A 24,376-nucleotide genomic window follows, 5' to 3' on the forward strand; every position below is an offset into this window, starting at 1 on the left:
TGAATGTAAACAAATCCCTCTCCTCTGAAACTTCATAGTGCACCTTTAAAGAAAGGTACTTGTTTTCTAAAGAGTTGAGTTTTATACTGCAGCAACTTAAAGGTGCACTATCCAACCCACAAGGTTTCCCTGACCAAAACTTAACGGTAGCAATGTGAGAAAAGAAAGCGCTTTGTTGGTGATGTCTTCCTGTCAAAAGTGGCTAAGAAATAAAACATTACATGTGTCTAATATTAGGACCCCTCTCCTCTACATCCTACCAGCCCACATAAGTAAAATTGTTAGTCATTTTCCAAAAGCTTTTGTTACTACTTTGCTCAAATACGTATTCCTTTAAAACAAATGCACTATGTACAGAAGATCAACTGCATATGAATAGATTATAGGCTTTGTTGGAATATTATTATTGTTCATGTGTATTGCAACTAATAATAGACAAATATTAAACCTTCTTGTACATTATGGGGTGTTAAAAGGTGTGTTAAACACTTTTGAGCTAAAACATTCATTTGTTAAATAAAATGTAATGGAAAACTGTATCATGAGCTTTTGGATGATAAATCAACAGTATGATATTATTTCATTAAATAAACAAAAACCAAACATCGAGAGGTTGAATGATGCCAGAGTTAAAATCTTTATTTAATTTTCACAAAATATAAGTGTCCAAAGTGTTTACAGAACAGACTTAGGATACAGCATTTTTATATTTGATGAATCAAAAAATACTTTGTACAGTTCTTTTAAAAAAATGCATTTGCGGCATGTTTTTAAGTACAAAATGTATCATAAATCAGACGAGTAACAACATATGAACAAATCATTCTGTATGATTATGTAAGTATGATTATGGAAAGTTAAGTTGTGATGAGATAATGTTTTCATTAAAGATGGTTGTATAGGAGAAATATACAGATGCAAACTGACAAGGTTTAGTCAAATAAACACCTAGATGTAAAATTTCGACCTTTGATTTAGTGTAAAAAGACGACACGATATGGAAGCTAAATAGTGAAAATTTTCTTTCCTGCAGTAACTGTTTTCAGAACTGGGCCGTACTCATTGTTGGTGATGGAGGACTTGCTCAAGATCTCTGGAGGAACTTTTAAGGGGTTATGCTGATTAGTGTCGTACTTGATATTGGTGATTTGCTCACTCAATACATCTGACTAAAAGGTCAGGACATCGTACCACTTGTACCATTTCTCTTTACCGTCCTTGGCAATGAAGAAGGCCTTATGCCTTTTATGTACCTTTCCAAGACCATACTTGTTCTTCCCAACATATATATCATACCCGGAACAAGTTTTGACTGAGTTTTTGGGCAGTGAACCCCAGGCTCCCCATCTCCACTTTAGGCGCTGGTTGTTGTTTCTCACTAGGATCTCAAACTGTCTAGCCCTGTACTCTCTCTCTCCCCAGGGGTAGTGGCAGTAGGAACCCTTAGTGGGGGTGTAAAAACCAGATTGACAGCCAACTTTGCAGACCCACTCGACACGGCGTCGATTACGGTTGTAAATCCTGACGGCTCTGTAAGGGATTATACCCCGCCATTTCTTCCATGTCGGAGCTCGGGCCCATCTCTTCCTTCTCACCGCACCAGTAGACTGAGGGAATCCATCTGTTTGGGTCGTCTCATTCAAGGGGATTTCAGGAACCATGTCCTCTGGAGCTGGGTTCTCTATGGAGTCTGAACAAGAGAAAGACACAGAAGCAATGAGTTGGTGTCAGCTGGATGTTAACTTCTGCTCTAAAGGCCTTTGCACATCAGACACAACATGAATAAACAAAACTGTGAATAATCAGAGGGGAATTGTGATACGCCAACAAAACTTTTATATATCCCTCCAAATTGGTACTATATATATATTTCCAGACAATTTCAGACAACCGGTAACACTTGACAATAAGGGCAGATTAATTAACTGTTAATTAATGCTTAGTTAATGCTATTAACGGTTAGTTAATACTACTTGTGCATTGACTCAATGTTAGTGCTTAGTTATTAATAGTTAGTTAATACAGGGTTAGTCATTAACTATGCTTGGTTAACCAAAGCTTAGTTAAGCATTAAATAAGCATAACATTTAGTTAATACTTGTTGCAATGCTCAATAAACATTGAACATAACACTCGAAAATGTAATGGGGGAACATTAGTTCAGACATACAGTAAGTAAATACTCACCATCATCATCAGCTGTGGTCAGAGCCGTCATGGCGACCACCAAGAGAGCCACAGCCAGTATCTTCATGGTGGAGATGCTGAGAACCTTTCATTAGGAGAGACAGACATGTTAAGTTTTTCAATTATTTATTTTTATTCATTTTTTATTATGCAATAATTCAGTCCATACAGCAAAACATTTATCCAGACACAGACAATGATGGTGTTTGCTGTCCCACCCCGAGACCCCAACCCAGTGCAAAGCAAGACATGAAAACATACATCTAGATCTCCTTGTGTTGAAGTAAATCAAGGGTAATCAATAGATACAGGGTTTTTCCTGCATGGAGAATTTGTAGGCGCCCCCCAAAGAGGATTTATCCAGCACCAAAGGGAAAATCACCAGCGCCAAAATTATCAAAATTGAGACTATATTAAGCTATTTAAAACCTCTCCAAATTCGAGCCAATTCAAGTCATCCTTCTTGAGGGGCTGGGCGATAACTTGAATTCAAATTTTGATTACTGTTATGGCCAGAGCCGGCCCAAGCCTTCAGGGGGCCCTAAGCGAAATATGATTAGGGGGCCCCTCTCCAAAGTTAGCGCTGCTGTAACTATAGATCTTTGTTAAATATCATTCACACACCCAGTGTTTTCCGCTAGTGCCTCCACTGTGCGGCTGTGCGAAAATATTAGACAGCCGAGATTCAGACCCTCCTAGGGGGGTCCGGGGGTATGCCCCCCCGGGAGATTTTTTTAACCTTTTTAAAGTGAAATGCATGAATCTGGTGCACTTTGAGAGGAAAATTAAGAGGCTAAATCTGAGAAATTTTGTTTGAACAAATAATTTGTAGACACTGGGTCAGATGAATTAGAAGCTATTGAAGAAGGACACATGGATTTTCCATAAAAATATTAATATAAAATAAAATATTATGGAGGGTCCTCTGGGTTGGGCTTGGAGCTCTTTTTCTTTTACTGGACATATTTCTCTGTAATATAATGAATGCATTTAAATGCAGTGTGAGGAACTAAGCAGAAGAACTCTGTTGTCCAGCTACTGTATCTTTTTTTCCACAGACAAGGCTGAAATAGGCTATAGACTATACAGTACATGGGCAACTGAGGGCAGCTCCATTTCCAATTTTTTTTAAATAAACTCAATACACACTGTGCATGGATGTGAACGTGACATGATCAGATAATTTCGGATTTCCTCCCAGATGAACTGATTACATTTTTAGGCTATTAATTATCTAGACCAAAACATTTTATTAATTTTTTGTATGATAACTCACATTTGCATAATATGATGTTAATATCAAACACACAAACTAAAAAAAAAAAAAAAAAAAAAAAAATTTTTTTTTTTTTTTTTTTTTGAGGGGGCCCCCCAGGCAGTTGGGGGCCCTAAGCGGCCGCTTAGTTCGCTTATGCCTCGGGCCGGCTCTGGTTATGGCTTCCCTCAATCATGAAAAAAAAAAAATCGTAATTAAACTATCATTGTGCGGCACGCTGTGGCATGCAGGCTTGTAAATGCAGTGAACCCTTTCAGCCGTGCGCTCCGCTCGGCCCCACCCTCACCTAATAGTTTAGCTTTCGGCTGGTCCAGAGTAGGAGGGAGAGGTGCGTATTGCCGGGAGCTTTAAAAAACTTCTAGAAGACGGCAGAAAGTCAGCCTTTGGTCGAGAAGAAAGGTAAAACTGATTGTGTTGTCTGAAAACACTTCAGACTCACAACCGACTAAAATAACGTGCAAGATAAGTCAAGCATGGACGTGACATGCGCGACCGTGAGAGAGAGAAAAAAAGGCATATGCGACCCAGCTGCACCTCAAAACATCACAACCAATTAGTTTACTCACTTTAGGTCGAATCATAGTGGTCTATGACCAAACAATAATGGAATAAAAACACAAGAAGTTTAAAGCCCCTTGACTCCTGACACCACAACAGTCATCAATTAAGAACACTGTAGCCTACAATGCAACTTGCCTCTCCAGCCAGCTCAATTAAACATAAATAAAATATACCCTCACTTCCCTGCTAGCAAAGGACGTGCCCTATCAACACCATTCACAACGGTTTATTTTTCTTTTGACATGTTTATTTTATTAAATTATTAGAAATATTTTTCACTTATTTATTTGCATTTTCCTTGTTTTCAGTCAAATTAAAATATTTCCAAGTCAATAAGTCCAACTTCATGGTGTTAATAGAAAAAACCTTGTTAAAAGTTAATCAAATGCATGATGCTCTTAAATCGATGGATAATTGTCTTTTAATAATCGTGATTACACAATATCAATGAAAATAATCTTGATTATGATTTTTGTCATAATCGAACAGCCCAACCGTCTTGCAATTTCCATGGTTTGGATCAATTATAAACAATGACATATTATTATTATTATTATTATTATTATTATTATTATTATTATTATTATTATTATTATTATTATTATTATTATTATTATTATTATTATCATTAATAATAACATTAAACAGGTAATCAGTATTATCATTTTGACTTCATATCTACAGGTTATTTATTGTAATTTCATCAGTGTCAGTGAGCTCCATGGTAACGTAGTGATTGACAGGCTGAAATGCTCTTTATCTGGACAAAAACTCCCCTCTCCAAACCCCACACCCCTTTTAAAATCCACAAATGTTTCGCCTTTAATGTTGCACAGTTGCGACCCCAAAAAAAAGTTGGTCCTCGTACTGACTCCCCAAAGGCTCATTCTGAGCCAGGAAAAACCCTGAAATAATAATACTAAAGTAACATGAAAATAATAAAGAAGTAAAAAAAGGATAATAAAATAAAAAACAAAACCACTATATATAAGCAAATATACATATGCATACACAAAAATAAATTAAAAATAAAAGACATACCTCTGCAGGAAGATAACGACCGCCAGGACTTTACAAAAAGGATGCTCAGAGAATTCGTAGCAAACTTGCAGTAGAAGGAACTTCTGATGCGAGTGACTGAGGAGGCAAAGATCAGCTCTAATATATTCTCACAAGAGCCCCCCGCAGACATGTGAACACGTACATCACACACACACACAAACTCACCTAAGCTATAATTATCTTTGACTGACATATTTTTGTTTTTAAGGTGAAAGGAAGAGGACTATTTTTCTTGTGTCTGTGTTTATAAACGCCCCAATGGGGATTTCCCACTCACACTTATTCTACACGGTTCACTTCCTTTTCAAGTTTGAAGTTGCTTCATTTATAATTTGTACAATAAGTACACGAGAAGTCGCTCGCAATGAAGTTATTAAATTAGTGTGGTGCCTGGACAGGGTCCGTGAGGGTCTACAGAGCAATGTTGGTTCGAGTGTTAAGAAACCAGACCAAAATCTTTGGATTTTTTAGTCCCTCTTCCAAAACAGCCAGAATCAAAATCATTAATTTTTTACAGTTGAAAAAGGATTGTGTCTGGTTTCTTGACACCAGAACAAAAATTGTTCTACAGACCCTTCACATCAATTTGAAATGAAAACAACAAATTACCCATACACAACCCCCCACTATAATACCATCTCATTCATTCATTTATTTTGCCGTTGCTTTGAAAAAAAAAGTATGACACATCATACAAATACACACAACACGAAACAAAAATAATCTTAAAGTGGCATAAACAATTTTTAGATAATAAATGTATTGTCAAGTCCGAAAATTAGACGGATTCAGTTACACACATAGGCCTTAGATACCCACGCTGTTGGCTAAAATAGACTTTAGGCCGATATGAAAGAGGCTGACAGCAGTACCCACTGCACCAGTTCCTTTTCCTGAGCATTTCAAAATAAAAGTCAGCTCATGATTTGCCAGTTAAATGCTTTTAATGTGAAAAATCATGACAAAAAAAAACACCCTATCCTCTCCAAACTACCTATCAGAAACAGAAAAAAATAAATCAGAATGAATGATCCATTGTATGTGTGGTTTTGTGTTGCAACTTCAAGGAAGAAGGAAACATTAAATGGGTGAAGCCTTTCCACGAGAACACAAGTTCTTGCGTGTTTTTATTATTTATTTTTTCTGTGCAAACGCCAAAACATATCTCAAACTTGAACATGTCTGTTGAAGGCATCCGCGTTCGTTAAATACTTAAGTTCCTCAGAGACTCAGTGACTGACATGTGAACACGTACATCACACACACACACACACACACACACACACACACACACACACACACACACACACACGCTCCTTTCCCTGTTCGTACGACACTGTGCTGGCACCTGTGCTCTTTAACATATTCCTTCTCTGTGTTACTCAGCTCCTCCATAAGGAGATTGAGAATAGCAGTGGTGTGCATGTAGACTTCAGACTGGATGGAAACCTCTTTAATATCAGGAGATTCCAAGCTACCACCAAACTGCTTGATGAAAGGGTCCTTGAACTGCAGTATGCAGTACAGCAGGATGGGTTTAACCATAAACACCACCAAAACAGAGGTAATGGAGTCAATGGAGTGCCAGCCCCCCTTCCACTTTACCTGTCTTTACTGTTTCTGATGAGTAGTTCCGTAATTTATATACCTGGGGAGTATGCTCTCCGATGACTGCAGCATTGAACCGCATTAGACAAGCGTCTGCTGCCTTTGGTAGACTGTGACACCGGGTCTTTCTAAACAAGGACTTAAACCTCCACACCAAGGTGTCTGTGTACCATGCTGTCTGTCAGACACGTGGTAATGTACATGACCACATAGATGAAATGTGACATCAGCCCTGACGACTTGGAAGGTACTGCTGCTGACCGCACCACATGGCGGTAGATGTGTAAGGAGGGGAGTGTAGAGTGCACACACCTGTAGAGAGAGAGTGTGTGTGTGTGTGTGTGTGTGTGCATAAGTGGGAAAGTATGTTTTTGTTTATTTAACATTTTTACAAAATGTGGACATCATAATTTAAATCATTGGACAACCACGAGACAGAGAGAGATAGTGTCAGTGTGTGTGTGTGTGTGTGTGTGTGTGTGTGTGTGTGTGTGTGTGTGTGTGTGTGAGTGTGTTGAAACTTCAAGGAAGAAGGAAACATTAAATGTGTTTAGCCTTTCTGTGAGAACACGAGTTCTTGTGTGTGGCTCAGCAGGATCTTTTATTTATTTTGGCACAATACATTTACAAAATACAGACGGCTTATTGTTGTGTGATTGGAGAGAGCACACTTTAGTTTAGTTTTTGCCATCTCATCTGATCCATCTTTTGTTTTGGTTCAGGTTTCGGGCATTTTGTTAAGGAATGCTGAGCTGTTAAGGAAATAAATCATATTTTTTGCATTTGAACCTTGTAATGATATTGTCTTCATTCTTAGTGTTTAACTTGGTGGCAGTAAGATAATTATGGGGGCTCGTCCGGGAGGTTGGGGTCCTTCATACAACTTCTTTATCTGATTTATTCTCTTAAATAAGGTTTGACATTTTCCGAATATTCACTTTTAGAGCTGTTTTTATTTTTGTGTATGTTGTTTTTTCGTTGAATGTTGATTTATTTAAGTGTCATACCATTTTTGTTACTTTAGATACAGGTGAAACAGTGCATGATATATTTCCACTTGAACAATTGTAAGTGAATTAATATAGAATATAATTAACTGAAGTTCAGGTCACATATAGTGGGATAGATACTGACAACAAGTACAGTGCTGCAAGATGGTGTTTTAAAATGCTTTGATATTCAGGAAAAGGATCTAGTGATTCAACACAGACTCACAGACCATCAGTCTTTTTCAATGCTTCAGCTTGAGAAAACAAGTTTCTCGAGAAAAAATCTAAATATATATTTTTTTGTGTTACATTTGAACACATCAATCATATTACTGAGCCGACCTGAACACATCACATTTGACACCATATATAGCCCAATGCAATGAATGGATGCCTAATAATAATGTTTTTATATAATTTTTCAAATAATTAGAATCATTTTCTATTTTTAACTAATATACTAGGCCTATTCCATGTTAGGGACATCTGGCCAGAAATAATTTGTTTAAATAAATTAATAGGCTAAGAAAATAATACTTTTTTAAAATAATTTATATTTTTATTTAATTTAATTTATTTATTGTATTAAATAAAAGTTTAAATTATTAAAATCAAACTTTCTCCTTCCAGTTAACTTTGGACAACTATAGGTTCGGATTAAGATGAGTTGCTTTGTCAGTATTTTTATTAATAACAAAAATGTGAAAGGAAAAACAATTTATTATTAGTTTCACCATGAGACTATTACTAGAAGCACTAGGCTAGTAGAAGTATAGTTTATATATTCGTAATTTTACAGAATTCAAATTTATAAAAAAGAAATTATACATTTAACTTTCAATATTTGTTAACTGTCTGTCTTCATGAATCTATATAAGTATGAGCTAAATGGACTATTGATTTTTTTTTTCAAAAAATATAATAATTTTTGTAAATTAATTTAAAACTTAAATTACATGTTTGTTTACCATGGGGAGCAGAGTAAAACCAGTGAAAAATCTTATATTTTCCTTTAACTGATTTAAAAAAAATTAAAAATAAAATCTAAATAAAATAAAATATAATTCTACTCTAATAAAGGCCTATACTTTTTCACTAGTTGTACTTTATTGTGTATGTATAGTATACAGCATTTTCAAATGGCAGCATCATTCATAAGATACATTTTCAAGCTCTTCTGTCGCCATCTAGTTGCCACTTCTGAGACTGTCACCGTTTTATAAAGTGTTATAAAATGTAACTTTGGGTGTGTCAGAGAAGCGAACATTTTCTAAGATATATTCTTATAACTGAATAAACAAACTTTCCTCACAGTAAAGTATGATCCCTGAGACAATGTTTGAAGTTAGAAAGCTTCCTGAAAAGTTGCTGTTTCACTGTGGTTGTTTACAGCAGCACGGCCCACAGTTTGGTTTTCATTAGTTGTACTTTATTGTGTTTGTACAGTACAGGTGATACTCATATTATTAGAATATCATGGAAAATGAATTGGAATTGAGGCAAGAATTCATGCAAAAAGGGCCCACACCAAGTACTGAGTACATATGGATGATTATACTGTATAGAGGGCCAACATTTCTGTATTTAAAATCAATTTTTTATTGATTCATATATCAATAATATTTTCTGAGATTTTGAATTTGGGGTTTTCATAAGCTGTAAGCCATAATCATCGTAATTATAACAAATAAAGGCTTTAAGTATCTCACGTTGCATGTAATGAGGCTATATAATATATTATTTTCACCTTTTAAGTTGAATTGCTGAAGTAAATTAACTTTTGCATGATATTCTAATTTTTGGAGTTTCACCTGTATATGTAAACTTTAGACTCAGTGTTAGGGGAGATATCTGACATCACACAGTTACATAACTCTCACAGCCTTTTCAAACGGCAGCGTTGTGGTTTACATTCATAAGATCAGTTTTCAAGCTCATCTGTCGCCATCCAGTGGCCACTTCTGAGACTGTCACCAGGTTATAAAAGGTTTATTAAAGGTGCACTATGCAACTTTGGGTGTGTCAGAGAAGTGAAACATGTTCTAAGATATATTCTCATAACTGAATAAATAAACTTTCTTCAGGAAAATGTGATCCCTGGAACACTGTTTGAAGTTAGAAAGCTTCCTGAAAAGTTACTGTTTCACTGTTGTTGTTTACAGCAGCAGGGCCCACAGTTTGGTTTACAAACATATTCTAGTGTTACATTTGGTTCCAGGTTCCTCAGAATAATTTTGTTTTTATTTATGATAGAATTATTCAATACTAAGAATTGCATGTAGAGAAACAATGTTTAGTAAACTAACTGCAGGCTCTGTGAATGTAAACAAATCCCCCTCCTCTGAAACTGCATAATGACCCTTTAAAGAAAGGGACTTGTTTTCTGAAGAGTTAAAAGCTGATGGTCATACTGCAGCAACTTAAAGGTGCACTATCCAACCCACAAAGTTTCACTGACCAAAACTTAACTGTAGCAATGTGAGAAAATAAAGCGCTTTGTTGGTGATGTCTTCCTGTCAAAAGTGGCAAAGAAATAAAGCATTACATGTGTCTATTATTAGGACCCCTCTCCTCTACATCCTACCAGCCCACATAAGTAAAATTGTTAGTCATTTCCCAAAAGCTTTTGTTACTACTTTTCTTAAATACTTATTCCTTTAAAACAAATGCACTATGTACAGAAGATCAACTGCATATGAATATATTATAGGCTTTGTTGGAATATTATTATTGTTCATGTGTATTGCAAATAATAATAGACAAATATTAAACCTTCTTGTACATTCTGGGGTGTTAAAAGGTGTGTTAAACACTTCTGAGCTAAAACATTCATTTGTTAAATAAAATTGAATGGAAAACTGTATCATGAGCTTTGGAATAGTAAGTCCACAGTATGATATAATTTCATTAAATAAACAAAAACCAAACATCTAGAGGTTGGATGATGCCAGAGTTAAAATCTTTATTTAATTTTCACAAAATATAAGTGTCCAAAGTGTTTACAGAACAGACTTAGGATACAGCATTTTTTTTATTGTATGAATCAAAAAATACTTTGTACAGTTCTTTTAAAAAAATACATTTGCGGCATGTTTTTAAGAACAAAATGTATCATAAATCGGACAAGTAACAACATATGAACAAATCATTCTGTATGATTATGTAAGTATGATTATGGAAAGTTAAGTTGTGATGAGATAATGTTTTAATTTTCGGTGGTCGTATAGGAGAAATATACAGATGCAAACTGACAAGATTTAGTCAAATGAACACCTAGATGTATATTTGGACCTTTGATTTATACTAGTATGAAAGACAGATATTATTGAAGCAGAATAGAGAGAAATCTCTTTCCTGCAGTGCGCAGTGTCTCGCCTTAATAAGACACTTCAAATTTATTAGAATTTCACCCAGATTTGATATGCATTTGGTCAGGTAACTTTAGGGATGCCTCGTAAATTTTTCATTCAGGGCAAGGACTAGCATCGGGTAAGTGTACAGCGATCAACAACAGTACGGACTTCGTATGTGTCGACACCTTTGTACGTACCAGAGATGGACCCAGATCTTGTTACCCCGTTGCAATACCTGCGGGTGACACGTGCTGTGAAAGGAATTTCTGCCCTAGCCCTATTTCCCACCATACTGACAACACACGAGTGGTTTGGTGGGACAGGGACCGCCACAGAGAAAGAGTAAGACTTTGATTCAGTCGTAGTGGTTCCCTGGGATAATGTGAATGTTTTCTCAACACTGATCTCAACACCCGCAGAGGCGACATCTGGGATTCCGGCGGTCATGGTTGTTGTGACACCGAGTGTGGTGGAATTGCTGGTGTCCCACCTTTTCTCCACCTGAACTGTTTTTTGGAGCTGAACTGTTTCGGTAACTGGGCTGCACGAATGGTTGGTGGTGGAGGACTTGCTCAAGGTCTCTGGAGGATAGTTTACGATTTTCGCCTGCTTAGTGTTGTACACAACATTGGTGATTTCCTGGCTTAATATATCTGTGTCGTAGGTCAGGACCTCGTATTTCTTGTACCAAGTCTCTTTACCGTCATAGGGAAGGAAGAAGGCCTTATTCTTAACATCTACCTTTCCTAGACCATACTGGTTCTTCCCAACATATATATCTGACCCGTAAACAGTTAGGACTGAGTTTTGGGGCACTGAACCATGGGATCCCTTTTTCCACACTAGGTGCTCTAAGTTGCTTTCATTCACTAGGATGTCAAACTCGCTAGCTCTGAGCTCTTTGTCTGCTACGGGGTAGTAGCAGTAGGGACCCTTATCGGGGGTGTAAAAACCGGCCTTACTGCCATATTTGGCGACGTAGTCGGTGCGACCAACATAACTGTTGTAAATCGACACGGCATCATCAGGGAGATTGCCCCCCCATTGCACCCATTTCAGGTTGGTGGAATCCATGTGTTTGGGTCGTCTTATTCAAGGTGATTTCAGGAACCCTGTCCTCTGGAGCTGGTTCCTCTGGAGCTGGGTTCTCTATGGAGACTGTACAAAAGAAAAGCACAGAAGCAATGAGTTGGTGTCATGGGTCTGCTGGATGTTAACTTCTGCTCTAAAGGCCTTTGCACATCAGACACAACGTGAATAAACAAAACTGTGAATAATTAGGAGGGGAATTGTGATACGCCAACAAAACTTTTATATATCCCTCCAAATGGGTATTATATATTTTCAGACAATTTCAGACATCTCTATAGTGGACAGCACCATCTTAACCTTGCCGAGAGCCAGAGGAGGAGCCGACCTGAGCTTCTCCTTAGCCTTGCACAATGCAATGCAGACAGTGTAGTGATGTCAGTTGATAGACAGTATGCTTGTTAAAGGCCCTGGCAACCCTCTAAAATAAATATGACTCAATAAGTTGTTTAAAATAATCTGATTAAAATACATTTTCATAAATATTTTTAAATGTAGTCTAAAAAAACTGCTTTTTTGCTGTCTAAAACATTTTACAGGGCGGTGTGGGCGTGGCCAATAACATTCTGAAAGGGAACGTTCTCTCAGTCATGGCACTGAGCAGGTTAAGCCCAGACTATTATTTTATTTCACTTGTAAAAATCCAAACAGTAGCCTATCACACATATTAACTTGAATATAGCATATATGCATCTAGGCTCCTATACTAAATGCAAAATGCGTACAAACACGTAGGGCTACAAAAGTGGCTGAGGCCCAAAGAGACTCTTTCTCTTGCCAGATAATTGTATTTTAGAACAAGATCAATGTGTTATTATGATTTATACAAACTAAGTTCTAAGGCCGTGTTCTAATTAGAAATTTTCTAACGCTCATCCAACTGACATGCCAGTATTTTTGCGAGGGGTTGACAGATTTTCCTAACTGCTTTCATGTACATATTAGCATTCAGTTTAACCCCCAAATAACATAAATACAAGGATTTAGTGAATTTGGGTTGCCAGGGCCTTTAACCCTCATCCTACCAACCTATTTTACATACATGGACTACCGACTGGGGTCGTTTTGACCGGAGGCATAAAGTAGTGAAAAAACAACCATCATTGCAACAATTTTACTTATTTTTCTCAAAACCTTATTATCTATGTATTTAATGTAATCTGAGTATAAAAAAAAATATATTTTAGTTTATTTTAGGAGACATTTCAATAGAGAATCCCGGAGAGGCATACTGCATTATATTCGTGTCAGCAGGTACCTAAATGTTGTCTTTTCTTTCATAAAGACATTTCCACCATGAATTAAACTAAAATGTACAGAAAAGGCACAAATTGGTGCATAAAAATTCACAAGAAGTAAAGCAGGAAATTAAGTGTACTCTAGAAAATGTTAAGTAAGTAAGTAAACACTCACTGTGAGCTGTGGTCAGAGCTGTTATGGTGCACACAAAGAGAGCCACAGCCAGTATCTTTATGGTGGAGATGCTGAAAACCTTTCATTAGGAGAGAAAGAAGTGTTACTAATTCGGTCCATACAGCAAAATATTTTCCAAACATCAACAGTGTTGGTGTTTGCCGTCCCACCCCGCAATTTAGGAGAGATTTAGATTTCCTTGGGTTCAGGTAAATCAACAACAGAAAAAAATTTAAAATAAAATAATACTACAGTAACATGAAAATAATAAAGAAGCAATTAATGGATAAATGATAATAAAACAAAAACTAAAATACTTATGTATACAGTATATATAGACAAATATACTGTACATATGCATACACGCGTAAACATTTAAATACAAATTAAAAGACATATATAGTATATATGTATATATATTCAAATATACATGCATACACAAAAATAAATTTAAATTTAAAAGACATACCTCTGCAGGAAGATAAGGACTGCCAGGACTTTACAAAGAGGATGCTCAGAGAATTCGTAGCAAACTTGCAGCAGAAGAATCTTCTGATGCGAGTGACTGAGGAGGCAAAGATCAGCTCTTATATATTCTCACAAGAGCCCCCCGCAGACACACACACACACACACTCACACACACACACAGAGACACACACACAGACACACACACACACACACACACACACACACACACACACACACACACACACACACACACACACACACACACACACAAACACACACACCTTAACTATAATGATCTTTGACTGACATATTTTTGTCTGAAAGTGAAAGTCTTTTGGTGAAGGTGTTGAGAAATGCCCTGATGGGGGATTCCCACATTTCACTTTTCCAACAGTTCACTTCCTTTTCAAGTTTGAAGTTTCTTAGTTTATCATTTGAACAACAAGTACACGAGAAGTCGCTGGCAATGAAATTATTAAATTAGTTAAAGTATGAAATTCAATTTGCAGGAAAAGAGTGAGCAATAGGTAAAGTTGTCCCCACAGGGAAATGCACATATTACAGTTTTTCACAATTGTTTAAACACATTTTTTGGAACATCAGACACAAACTAATTTACCAACTGCTTAACCAATTCTGCTGAACTCCAAACACATTTCCTGCCTTAAACTCATATTCTCATTCCAAAACACACATTTTTCACAACACTAAACACAATTCTCTATATCTTGCACACTCTTCCTGAATTCTCTCTCATGGTATTCACACAGAACACACTGCCAATCAAATTTCTAAACTCAAAAGGCTTTTGTGCAGTTAGATAGAAGGGTCAGAGATGAGCTCCTGTTTGCTGTGATTTACAGTACACTGCACATTTTGGTACAAATACAGTTTTTGCCGAATACTGTAAACACTAAAAGAGACTGCTATGACCACAACATCACAACCTCTAACTTTTGTAACTATGCCCTAAACCAAAGCACCAACCCTACAAACACAATTATGCTTTGCACTGTGTTTGAAATTCTCCAACACACTTCTTGAAAAAAAATTAAACTAATTGAATACCAATCAGTCTAAACCTTAGCACTTCAGATAGACCCCAGGTGAGCTAAGCTCCTTTCTGAGACAGAAAGAGTCATGGGAAGAGGAGGAGAGAGAGCGACAGGAGGAGACACATACAACAGGGACACTATAGTGGACCATGTTATAGATCATGACCTATCAATGAGGGAGCCTGGACAGAGAGTGCAGCCCAACCTGAGTCGCTCCATAATTAGGATATTTAGACTGGATATCAGGTGATCATTTCCCTGTTGCTTCTCAAAGGAAGACAATAGCCTCGTTCGACATGTCACCGTCTTGCTAAGACCTGCGCAATTATTATCGTCTTGCTGAGCGCACAGCATTTTCCAGCATTTTTGTTGTGCGCTCAGCAAGACGCGCGTCATAGCTGCACAGGTCATGCTCAGACCTGCGCAAGTCGAACGAGGCTATTGAGTGTGATGTTGATGAGGCGATGTGGCCAGACGCAAACAGGAGGCGGTATCTATACAATGATTCATAATCCAACCACCCAATTCCTATACAGCGCTGTTTTTTTTACCATTGTTCCCCAATTTTACTGTAATTGTTTTTTACTGTACAGTACAGTAGTTTATACTGACACACTGAATTGCTTGAACTGCAGTCCTACATATTCATTGTGTTTGTTTGAAATGGCAAAATAAACTATTCTGCAACATGTGTGTTAGCATTTGGCAAACATTGTAAAGTATTTGTTGTTACTGTAGGTGAAAGTGTATGAACATGCAAAGGCATAATTCTACTGATAAAGCATTCATATAGTGGTTTGCATTTATACTATAGTGTTTTCCATTCTGCACACCAGTGTTCAATGAGTGCTAGAAATATCTAGTCATATGATGTATGTGTTTGTCATTTGAAAAGAAAACACCATTTAGTGAAGAGTTAACACTGTTTTGAGGGTAACTGCTTTTGCAAGTGAAGGATTTTGCATTTTGTGTTTGAGTTTTGAGATTTGTGTTTAGGGGTTTTGAAAAAGTGAGGTAGTCTATCAGGAAATGTGTTTAAGGGTCTGAGGTGTTCTGCTAATTGTGTGTTTGATTGTGCTAATTGTGTGTAGTGTTTTGAGAAAACGGGCCCTGTTCTCAAAATCGTGCTGGAGCAATCGAAAAAAAACTGTAGCATTACACTGCTCCCAGATTGAGCACATCTTTCTGAGTGACCCAGCACACCTGCTCAGTGGCAAACCTGTGTGTGTGTGTGTGTGTGTGTGTGTTTGTGTGTGGTGTGTGTGTGTGTGTGTGTGTGTGTGTGTGTGTGTGTGTGTGTGTGTGTGTGTGACGTGTGTATCATTTAAATATCAAATACAGCAACATTTAAATGACATTTAACGTGCAATAGGCCTCTGGAGGAGGGGAAGAGCACACAAGAACACAACACAAGCCGATACCTAACCCCCCTGTGTGTGTGTGTGTGTGTGTGTGTGTGTGTGTGTGTGTGTGTGTGTGTGTGTGTGTGTGTGTGTGTGTGTGTGTGTGTGTGTGTGTGTGTGTGTGTGTGTGTGTGTGTGTGTGTGTGTGTGTGTGTGTGTGTGTGCGCGCGTGTGTCCGTGTGAGTGTTAAAACTTAAAGGAAGAAGGAAACATTAGATACTTTAAGCCTTTCTCTGATAAGTTGATAACACAAGTTCTTAAGAAACATTCCAGAGTCTGTTGCTCAGCAGGTTTTTCTTTTGGCACCATACAAACAGGGCAACATGATTACATGAACATTTGAAAAAGGCCTTTTGTGAGGTTGGCCAGAGCGCCCCCTTATTCTCCGACTTTTCCAACAGTTCACTTCCTGTTCAAGTTTCTTAGACAATAAGTCGCTGGCAATTAAATTATTAAACTAGAACTGCAAGCAGTTGTGAACGGGGGCCAAGCCTCCCACGCGACTCGGGATTGGGCGTTGTCGTCCGCGGCGCCGGCCCCTCGCTTCACGGAATCCGGAGATGTAAAGTTTTTGAATGTGCGATGTTCGGTGTGGGAGTTATAGCCCCAAACGCGTTTTCTTTGCTTTTTCTGGTTTTGGCGCCCCCTATGGATGGCATTCGCAAAACTACGTTAGATAGAAAGATGCAGCTCAATGTACCAAACAAGTGGATGTCAAGTTTTTGAATGTGCGATGTTCGGTTGGGGAGTTATAGCAAAATCAAATTGTCAACCTCTCCATTGTAAAGAGACTTTTTTGAATTTTCCCATTTTCCCGCCTAAAGACTTAGAAAATGGCGAAAACAGGCAAAAAAATTGAAAAATTCTCTTTTTTAATAAGTCCGGCCCACATAGGAATTTCTTGCCCATATTTTCGCCATAGGCTCAGGTATGCCCCATGATAGTCTCCCTTCAGTTTCAAGAAAATCCCCTTTTTTTTTTTTTTTAAGGAATTTTCGCGAATCTTTAAAGCGCTACCGTTTGGTCTTCCAATGGTCGTAGAAAAACTATTTGACCCACTTTTGCTCGTGGGAGTTGGTAAAGCATAATGCTTTTGGTTTCGTCCAAATCGGGCAAAAACTGTAGGAGGAGTATGTTTTGGTGACTGACACAGTTTTTGCGACGTAGCAAAAAATGTATCCTATCGCAAATGGGCGTGGCCTATCTCAAAAGATGCAGCTGACTTGTGGGCATCTGTGGATATAAAGTTTTTGACTGTCGGACTTTCGGTGCGGAAGTTATAGCCCAAAACGCCTTTTCCTTTGTTGTAGCGCCACCTACTGGCCGGGATGTCTGAATTTTTTTGTCTGCGTACGGGGTACGGACCTGAATATGCCCTGGAAGTGGCATGTCCCAACCCTTTACGGTTTGGGCTGCAGCACCACTTTTACGCGGAGAAAAATAATAGGAATAATCCCTACAAGAACAATAGGGTTCCCTGCCCCGCAGGGCTTGGGAACCGCGTTGCTCTGCAAAACGCGGTCCCAGCCCTACTCGGGCTTGGCCCCCTAATTAGTGTGGTGCCTGGACACTCAGTCATTTCAAGTTGATGCAAACGTTTTGGTTCAATTATAAATTTAAGGGTTTAATAATTTTAGTTTGAGTGTCAAAAAAACAGACTAGCCACAATCGTGAATCTTGTGTGTGTGTGTGTGTGTGTGTGTGTGTATGTGTGTGTGTGTGTGTGTGTGTGTGTGTGTGTGTGTGTGTGTTTGTGTGTGTGTGTGTGTGTGTGTTAAAATTTCAAGGAAGAAGGAAACATTTCTGTGATTAGTTGATAACACAAGTTTTTAAGAAACGTTCCAGAGTGTGTGTTGCTCAGCAGGTTTTTTTTTTGGCACCATACAAACAGGGCAACATGATTACATGAACATTTGAAAAAGGCCCTTTGTGTGGTTGGCCAGAGCGCCCCCTTATTTTCATTTTTGCTCATTCTGGACTGTCTTTATTGTTTTGGTTCAGGTTTAGTAAATTGCGTTATGGAAATACATAAGTTGAGTGAAATATTACATGTTGTAGTTCAGAGTAGGATATTATTATTCTCTCAAAAGTTGTTAATGACACACCTCTTCTCTTTGGCCTTCATCTCTAGCTGAGAATGTTTTATCCCTACAGCTTCTACTAGTGCTTTATCATTATTTTATGATTTCTTAAAGTTTACTTTAATGTTATTTTTAATGTTTTAAAGTACCATATAAAAGACTGCATTGTCATTTAGTTAAATAGTTCTTATTTTTTATTTATTTAACATATCTCAAACTTGAACATGTCGGTTGAAGGTATCCGCGTTTGTTAAATACTTCAGTTCCTCAGAGACTCAGTGAGTGAACACGTGCATCTCACACACACACACACACACACACACACACACACACACACACACACACACACACACACACGCTCCTTTCCCTGTTCGTACGACACTGTGCTGGCACCTGTGCTCTTTAACATATTCCTTCTCTGTGTTACTCAGCTCCCCCATAAGGAGATTGAGAATAGCAGTGGTGTGCATGTAGACTTCAGACTGGATGGAAACCTCTTTAATATCAGCAGATTCCAAGCTACCACCAAACTGCTTGATGAAAGGGTCCTTGAACTGCAGTATGCAGTACAGCAGGATGGGTCCACAACAACACCACCAAAACAGAGGTCATTTGTCAATGGAGTACCAGCCCCTCTTCCACTTTACCTGTCTTTACTGTTTCTGATGAGTAGTTCCGTCATTTATATACCTGGGGAGTATGCTCTCAGATGACTGCAGCATTGAACCGCATTAGACAAGCGTCTGCTGCCTTTGGTAGACTGTGACACCGGGTCTTTCTAAACAAGGACTTAAACCTCCACACCAAGGTGTCTGTGTACCATGCTGTCTGTCAGACATGTGGTAATGTACATGACCACATAGATGTAATGTGACATCAACCCTGAGGACTTGGAAGGTACTGCTGCTGACCGCACCACATGGCGGCAGATGTGTAAGGAGCCCTGTAGAGAGAGTGTTTGTGTGTGTGTGTGTGTGTGTGTGTGCGTGCATAAGTGGGAAAGTATGTTTTAGTTTATTTAACATTTTTACAAAATGTGGACATCATAATTTAAATCATTGGACAACCACGAGACAGGGAGAGTGTGTGAGAAAGAATGTTTGTGCCTAAAAAGGTTAAAAGTGGACGTCATAGTGTGTGTGTGTGTGAGAGAGAGAGAGAGAGAGAGAGAGAGAAAGAGAAAGAGAAAGAGAAAGAGAAAGAGAAAGAAAGTGTGTGTGTGTGTGTGTGTGTGTGTGTGTGTGTGTGTGTGTGTGTGTGTGTGTGTGTGTGTGTGTGTGTGTGTGTGTGTGTGTGTGTGTGTTTGTGTTGAAACTTCAAGGAAGAAGGAAACATTAAATGTGTTTAGCCTGTGAGAACACAAGTTCTTGTGTGTGGCTCAGCAGGGTCTTTTATTTATTTTGCCACAATACATTTACAAAATACAGACGGCTTATTGTTGTGTGATTGGAGAGAGCACACTTTAGTTTAGTTTTTGCCATCTCATCTGATCCATCTTTTGTTTTGGTTCAGGTTTCGGGCATTTTGTTAAGGAAGGCTGAACTGGCTTCATTTTTCGTGTTTATCGTGGTGGCAGTAAGATAATTATGGGGGCTCGTCCGGATGGTTGGGGTCCTTCATACAACTTCTTTATCTGATTTATTCTCTTAAATAAGGTTTTACATTTTCCTAATATTCACTTTTAAGCATCTTTGAGTGACCTCCAAAAAAGCGCTATATAAATCTTATCAATTATTATTATTATAATTTTTCTGTATGTTTTTTGTATCAGCCTATCTGTGTTTTTAAATTACATTTTGACTCATTATCCTTTCTGCCATGAACCAAAAAAAAACATGAATGTTGAATTATTTAAGTGTCACAGCATTTTTGTTAGTTTAGCTACAGGTGAAACATACATACATACATACATCTTCAACCGCTTATCCGAAATCGGGTCGCGGGGGCAGCAGCTTGAGCAGGGAACCCCAAACTTCTCTTTCCCGGGCCACATCAACCAGCTCTGACTGGGGGATCCCGAGGCGTTCCCAGGCCAGTGTGGAGATATAATCTCTCCACCTAGTCCTGGGTCTTCCCCGAGGCCTCCTCCCAGCTGGACGCTCCTGGAACACCTCCCTAGGGAGGCGCCCTGGGGGCATCCTTACCAGATGCCCGAACCACCTCAACTGGCTCCTTTCAACGCAAAGGAGTAGCGGCTCTGCCCCGAGTTCCTCACGAATGACTGAGCTTCTCACCCTATCTCTAAGGGAGACGCCAGCCACTCTCCTGAGAAAACCCATTTCGGCCGCTTGTACCCGCGATCTCGTTCTTTCGGTCATTACCCAGCCTTCATGACCATAGGTGAGGGTAGGAACAAAGATCGACCGGTAGATCGAAAGCTTTGCCTTACGACTCAGCTCTCTTTTCGTCACAACAGTGCGGTAAAGCGTATGCAAAACCGCCCCTGCTGCTCCGATTCTCCGGCCAATCTCACGCTCCATTGTTCCCTCACTCGAAAACAAGACCCCGAGGTACTTGAACTCCTTCACTTGGGGTAAGGACTCATTCCCTACCTGTAGCAGACAATCCATCGGTTTCCTGCTGAGCACCATGGCCTCAGATTTAGAGGTGCTGATCCTCATCCCAACCGCTTCACACTCGGCTGCAAACCGATCCAATGAGAGCTGAAGGTCACAGGCCGATGATGCCATCAGAACCACATCATCCGCAAACAGCAGAGATGAGATCTTCAGACCACCAAACTGCAACCCCTCCCCACCACGACTACGCCTTGATATCCTGTCCATGAATATCACAAACAGGATTGGTGATAAAGCGCAGCCCTGGCGGAGGCCAACCCCCACCGGAAACGAGTCCGACTTACAACCGAGAACCCGGACACAGCTCTCGCTTTGAGCGTACAGAGATTGGATGGCCCTGAGAAGAGACACCCTCACCCCATACTCCCGCAGCACCCCCCACAGTATCTCCCGGGGAACCCGGTCATAAGCCTTCTCCAGATCTACAAAACACATGTAGACTGGATGAGCAAACTCCCAAGCTCCCTCTAGGATCCTTGCGAGAGTGAAGAGCTGGTCCGTTGTTCCACGGCCAGGACGGAATCCGCATTGTTCCTCTTCAATCTGAGGTTCGACTATCGGCCGAACCCTCCTTTCCAGCACCTTGGAGTAGACTTTGCCGGGGAGGCTGAGAAGTGTGATACCTCGGTAATTGGCACACACTCTCTGGTCCCCCTTTTTGAAAATAGGAACCACCACCCCGGTCTGCCACTCCTTCGGCACTGTACCCGACTTCCACGCAATGTTGAAGAGGCGTGTCATCCAAGACAGCCCCTCCACACCCATTGCTTTCAGCATTTCTGGACGGATCTCATCAACCCCCGGGGCTTTGCCACTGTGGAGTTGTTTGACTACCTCCGTGACTTCCACCAGGGAAATTGACGATGATCCCCCATCAGCCTCCAGCTCTGCCTCCAACATAGAGGGCGGGTTAATCGGATTCAGGAGTTCCTCAAAGTGCTCCTTCCACCGACCGACCACCTCCTCAGTTGAGGTCAACAGCGTCCCATCCTTACTGTACACAGCTTGGATGGTTCCCCGCTTCCCCCTCCTGAGGTGCCGGACGGTCTTCCAGAAACACTTTGGTGCCGACCGAAAGTCCTTCTCCATGGTTTCTCCGAACTTCTCCCACACCCACTGCTTTGCCTCTGTCACGGCAGAGGCTGCAGCCCTTCGGGCCTGTCGGTACCTTGCAACTGCCTCAGGAGTCCCCCGTGATAACATATCCCGGAAGCACTCCTTCTTCAGTCGGACGGCTTCCCTGACCACCGAGGTCCACCACGGCGTTCGAGGGTTACCGCCCCTTGAGGCACCTAAGACCTTGAGACCACAGCTGCCTGCCGCGGCTTCAGCAATGGAAGTTTTGAACATCGACCACTCGGGTTCAATGCCCCCAACCTCCACAGGGATGCTAGAAAAGCTCTGCTGGAGGTGCGAATTAAAGATCTCTTGAACAGGGGCCTCCGCCAGACGTTCCCAGTTCACCCGCACTACCCGTTTGGGCTTACCAGGTCTGTCCAGAGTCTTCCCCCACCTTTTGACCCAACTCACAACCAGATGGTGATCAGTTGACAGCTCTGCCCCTCTCTTCACCCGAGTGTCCAAAAACCGAAACAGAAACAGTGCATGATATATTTCCACTTAAACAATTGTAACTGAGTTAATATAGAATATAATTAACTGAAGTTCAGGTCACATATAGTGGGATCGATACTGACAACACGTACAGTGCTGCAAGATGGTGGTGTTTTAAAATGCTTTGATATTCAGGAGAATGATCTAGTGATTCAACACAGACTCACAGACCATCAGTCTTTTTCAATGCTTCAGCTTGAGAAAACAAGTTTCTCGGGAAAAAATCTAAATATATATTTTTTTGTGTTACATTTGAACACATCAATCATATTACTGAGCCGACCTGAACACATCACATTTGACACCATATATAGCCCAATGCAATGAATGGATGCCTAATAATAATGTTTTTATATAATTGTTCAAATAATTCGAATAATTTTCTATTTTTAACTAATATACTAGGCCTATTCCATGTTAGGGACATCTGGCCAGAAATAATGTGTTTAAATAAATTAATAGGCTAAGAAAATAATACTTTTTTAAAATAATAATAATTTATATTTTTATTTAATTTAATTTATTTATTGTATTAAATTAAACTTGCAGTGTGTAGAATTTTGGGTTTTATTTCCTAGCAGATTTTGTAGAAAGTAATTATAATATCCATAAGTACATTTAATTTAGTGCATAATAGCTGACATTTTTTTTTTTAATTATTATTTTTTCCCTCAGAAAGGGTCTCATATATGTCCATATTTCTGCATATTTTGGACCAAGGCCTAGTGCCGCCATCTTGAAAGTGTCATAGTTGGAATGTCATCAGGTGCACTGTTTAAAATTTAGAATTGTTCTTGTCCTTGAAGGCCACTGTAGCTTTTGTTATTATTCAAAAGGGGTGGGGTTACCCAGGGAGCGTTGCATTCTAGAACTTTGTAGAACTTTCTTGATGATGTCATATTACACACTGCACCTTTAAAGTTTAAATTATTAAAATCAAACCTTCTCCTTCCAGTTAACTTGGGACAACTATAGGTTCGGATTAAGATGTGTTGCTTTGTCAGTATTTTTATTAATAACAAAAATGTGAAAGGGAAAACAATTTATTATTAGTTTCACCATGAGACTATTACTAGTAGCACTAGTAGGCTAGTAGGAGTTTAGTTTATATATTCGTAATTTTACAGAATTAAAATTTATAAAAAAGAAATTATACATTTAACTTTCAATATTTGTTAACTGTCTGTCTTCATGAATCTATATAAATGAGAGCTAAATGGACTATTGATTATTTTAATTTTTTTCAAAAAATAAAGTATTTTTTGTAAATTAATTTCAAACTTAAATTACATGTTTGTTTACCATGGGGAGCAGAGTAAAACCAGTGAAGAAAGTTATGATATTTTCCTTTAACTGAATTTTTTCCCATTTTTTAAAATCCTAATTCTACTACTTTAATGTAGGCCTATACTTTTTCACTAGTTGTACTTTATTGTGTATGTATGGTACAGTATATACAGCATTTTCAAATAGCAGCATTGTGGTTCACATTCATAAGATACATTTTCAGGCTCTTCTGTCGCCATCTAGTTGCCACTTCTGTGACTGTCACCGTTTTATAAAGTTTTATAAAATTTACCTTTGGGTGTGTCAGACAAGTGAACATTTTCTAGGGCTGCTCGATTATGGCAAAAATG

General features: G+C 39.0%; 2 protein-coding genes across 2 annotated transcripts; both read right to left on the reverse strand.

The window, feature by feature from the left end:
• Positions 1–635: 635 nt before the first annotated feature.
• Positions 636–5,184, reverse strand: LOC307258567 (natterin-3-like). Its single transcript, XM_080038156.1, has 3 exons — positions 5,066–5,184; positions 2,188–2,272; positions 636–1,690 (listed from the first exon to the last, which is right to left on the reverse strand). The coding sequence occupies exons 2-3, from the start codon at positions 2,252–2,254 to the stop codon at positions 1,170–1,172; spliced, it is 588 nt and encodes a 195-aa protein (XP_079894282.1). The 5' UTR covers positions 2,255–2,272; positions 5,066–5,184; the 3' UTR covers positions 636–1,169.
• A 5,978-nt stretch (positions 5,185–11,162) lies between these two features.
• Positions 11,163–12,110, reverse strand: LOC307257174 (natterin-3-like; the record flags this gene model as incomplete). Its single annotated transcript, XM_080036322.1, has 1 exon — positions 11,163–12,110. The coding sequence occupies one exon, from the start codon at positions 12,108–12,110 to the stop codon at positions 11,163–11,165; it is 948 nt and encodes a 315-aa protein (XP_079892448.1).
• Positions 12,111–24,376: the final 12,266 nt, after the last annotated feature.

Source organism: Ammodytes marinus (assembly GCF_949987685.1).
Source record: "Ammodytes marinus genome assembly, chromosome: 2".
NCBI lineage: Eukaryota > Metazoa > Chordata > Actinopteri > Uranoscopiformes > Ammodytidae > Ammodytes > Ammodytes marinus.

Excerpts from the sequence above, each read along its gene's own strand:
- LOC307258567 (XM_080038156.1), bottom strand. The coding sequence starts at position 2,254 with ATGAAGATACTGGCTGTGGCTCTCTTGGTGGTCGCCATGACGGCTCTG. Across the intron at positions 1,691-2,187 it reads GACCACAGCTGATGATGATG|ACTCCATAGAGAACCCAGCT; the intron begins GTGAGTATTTAC and ends TCTCTTGTTCAG.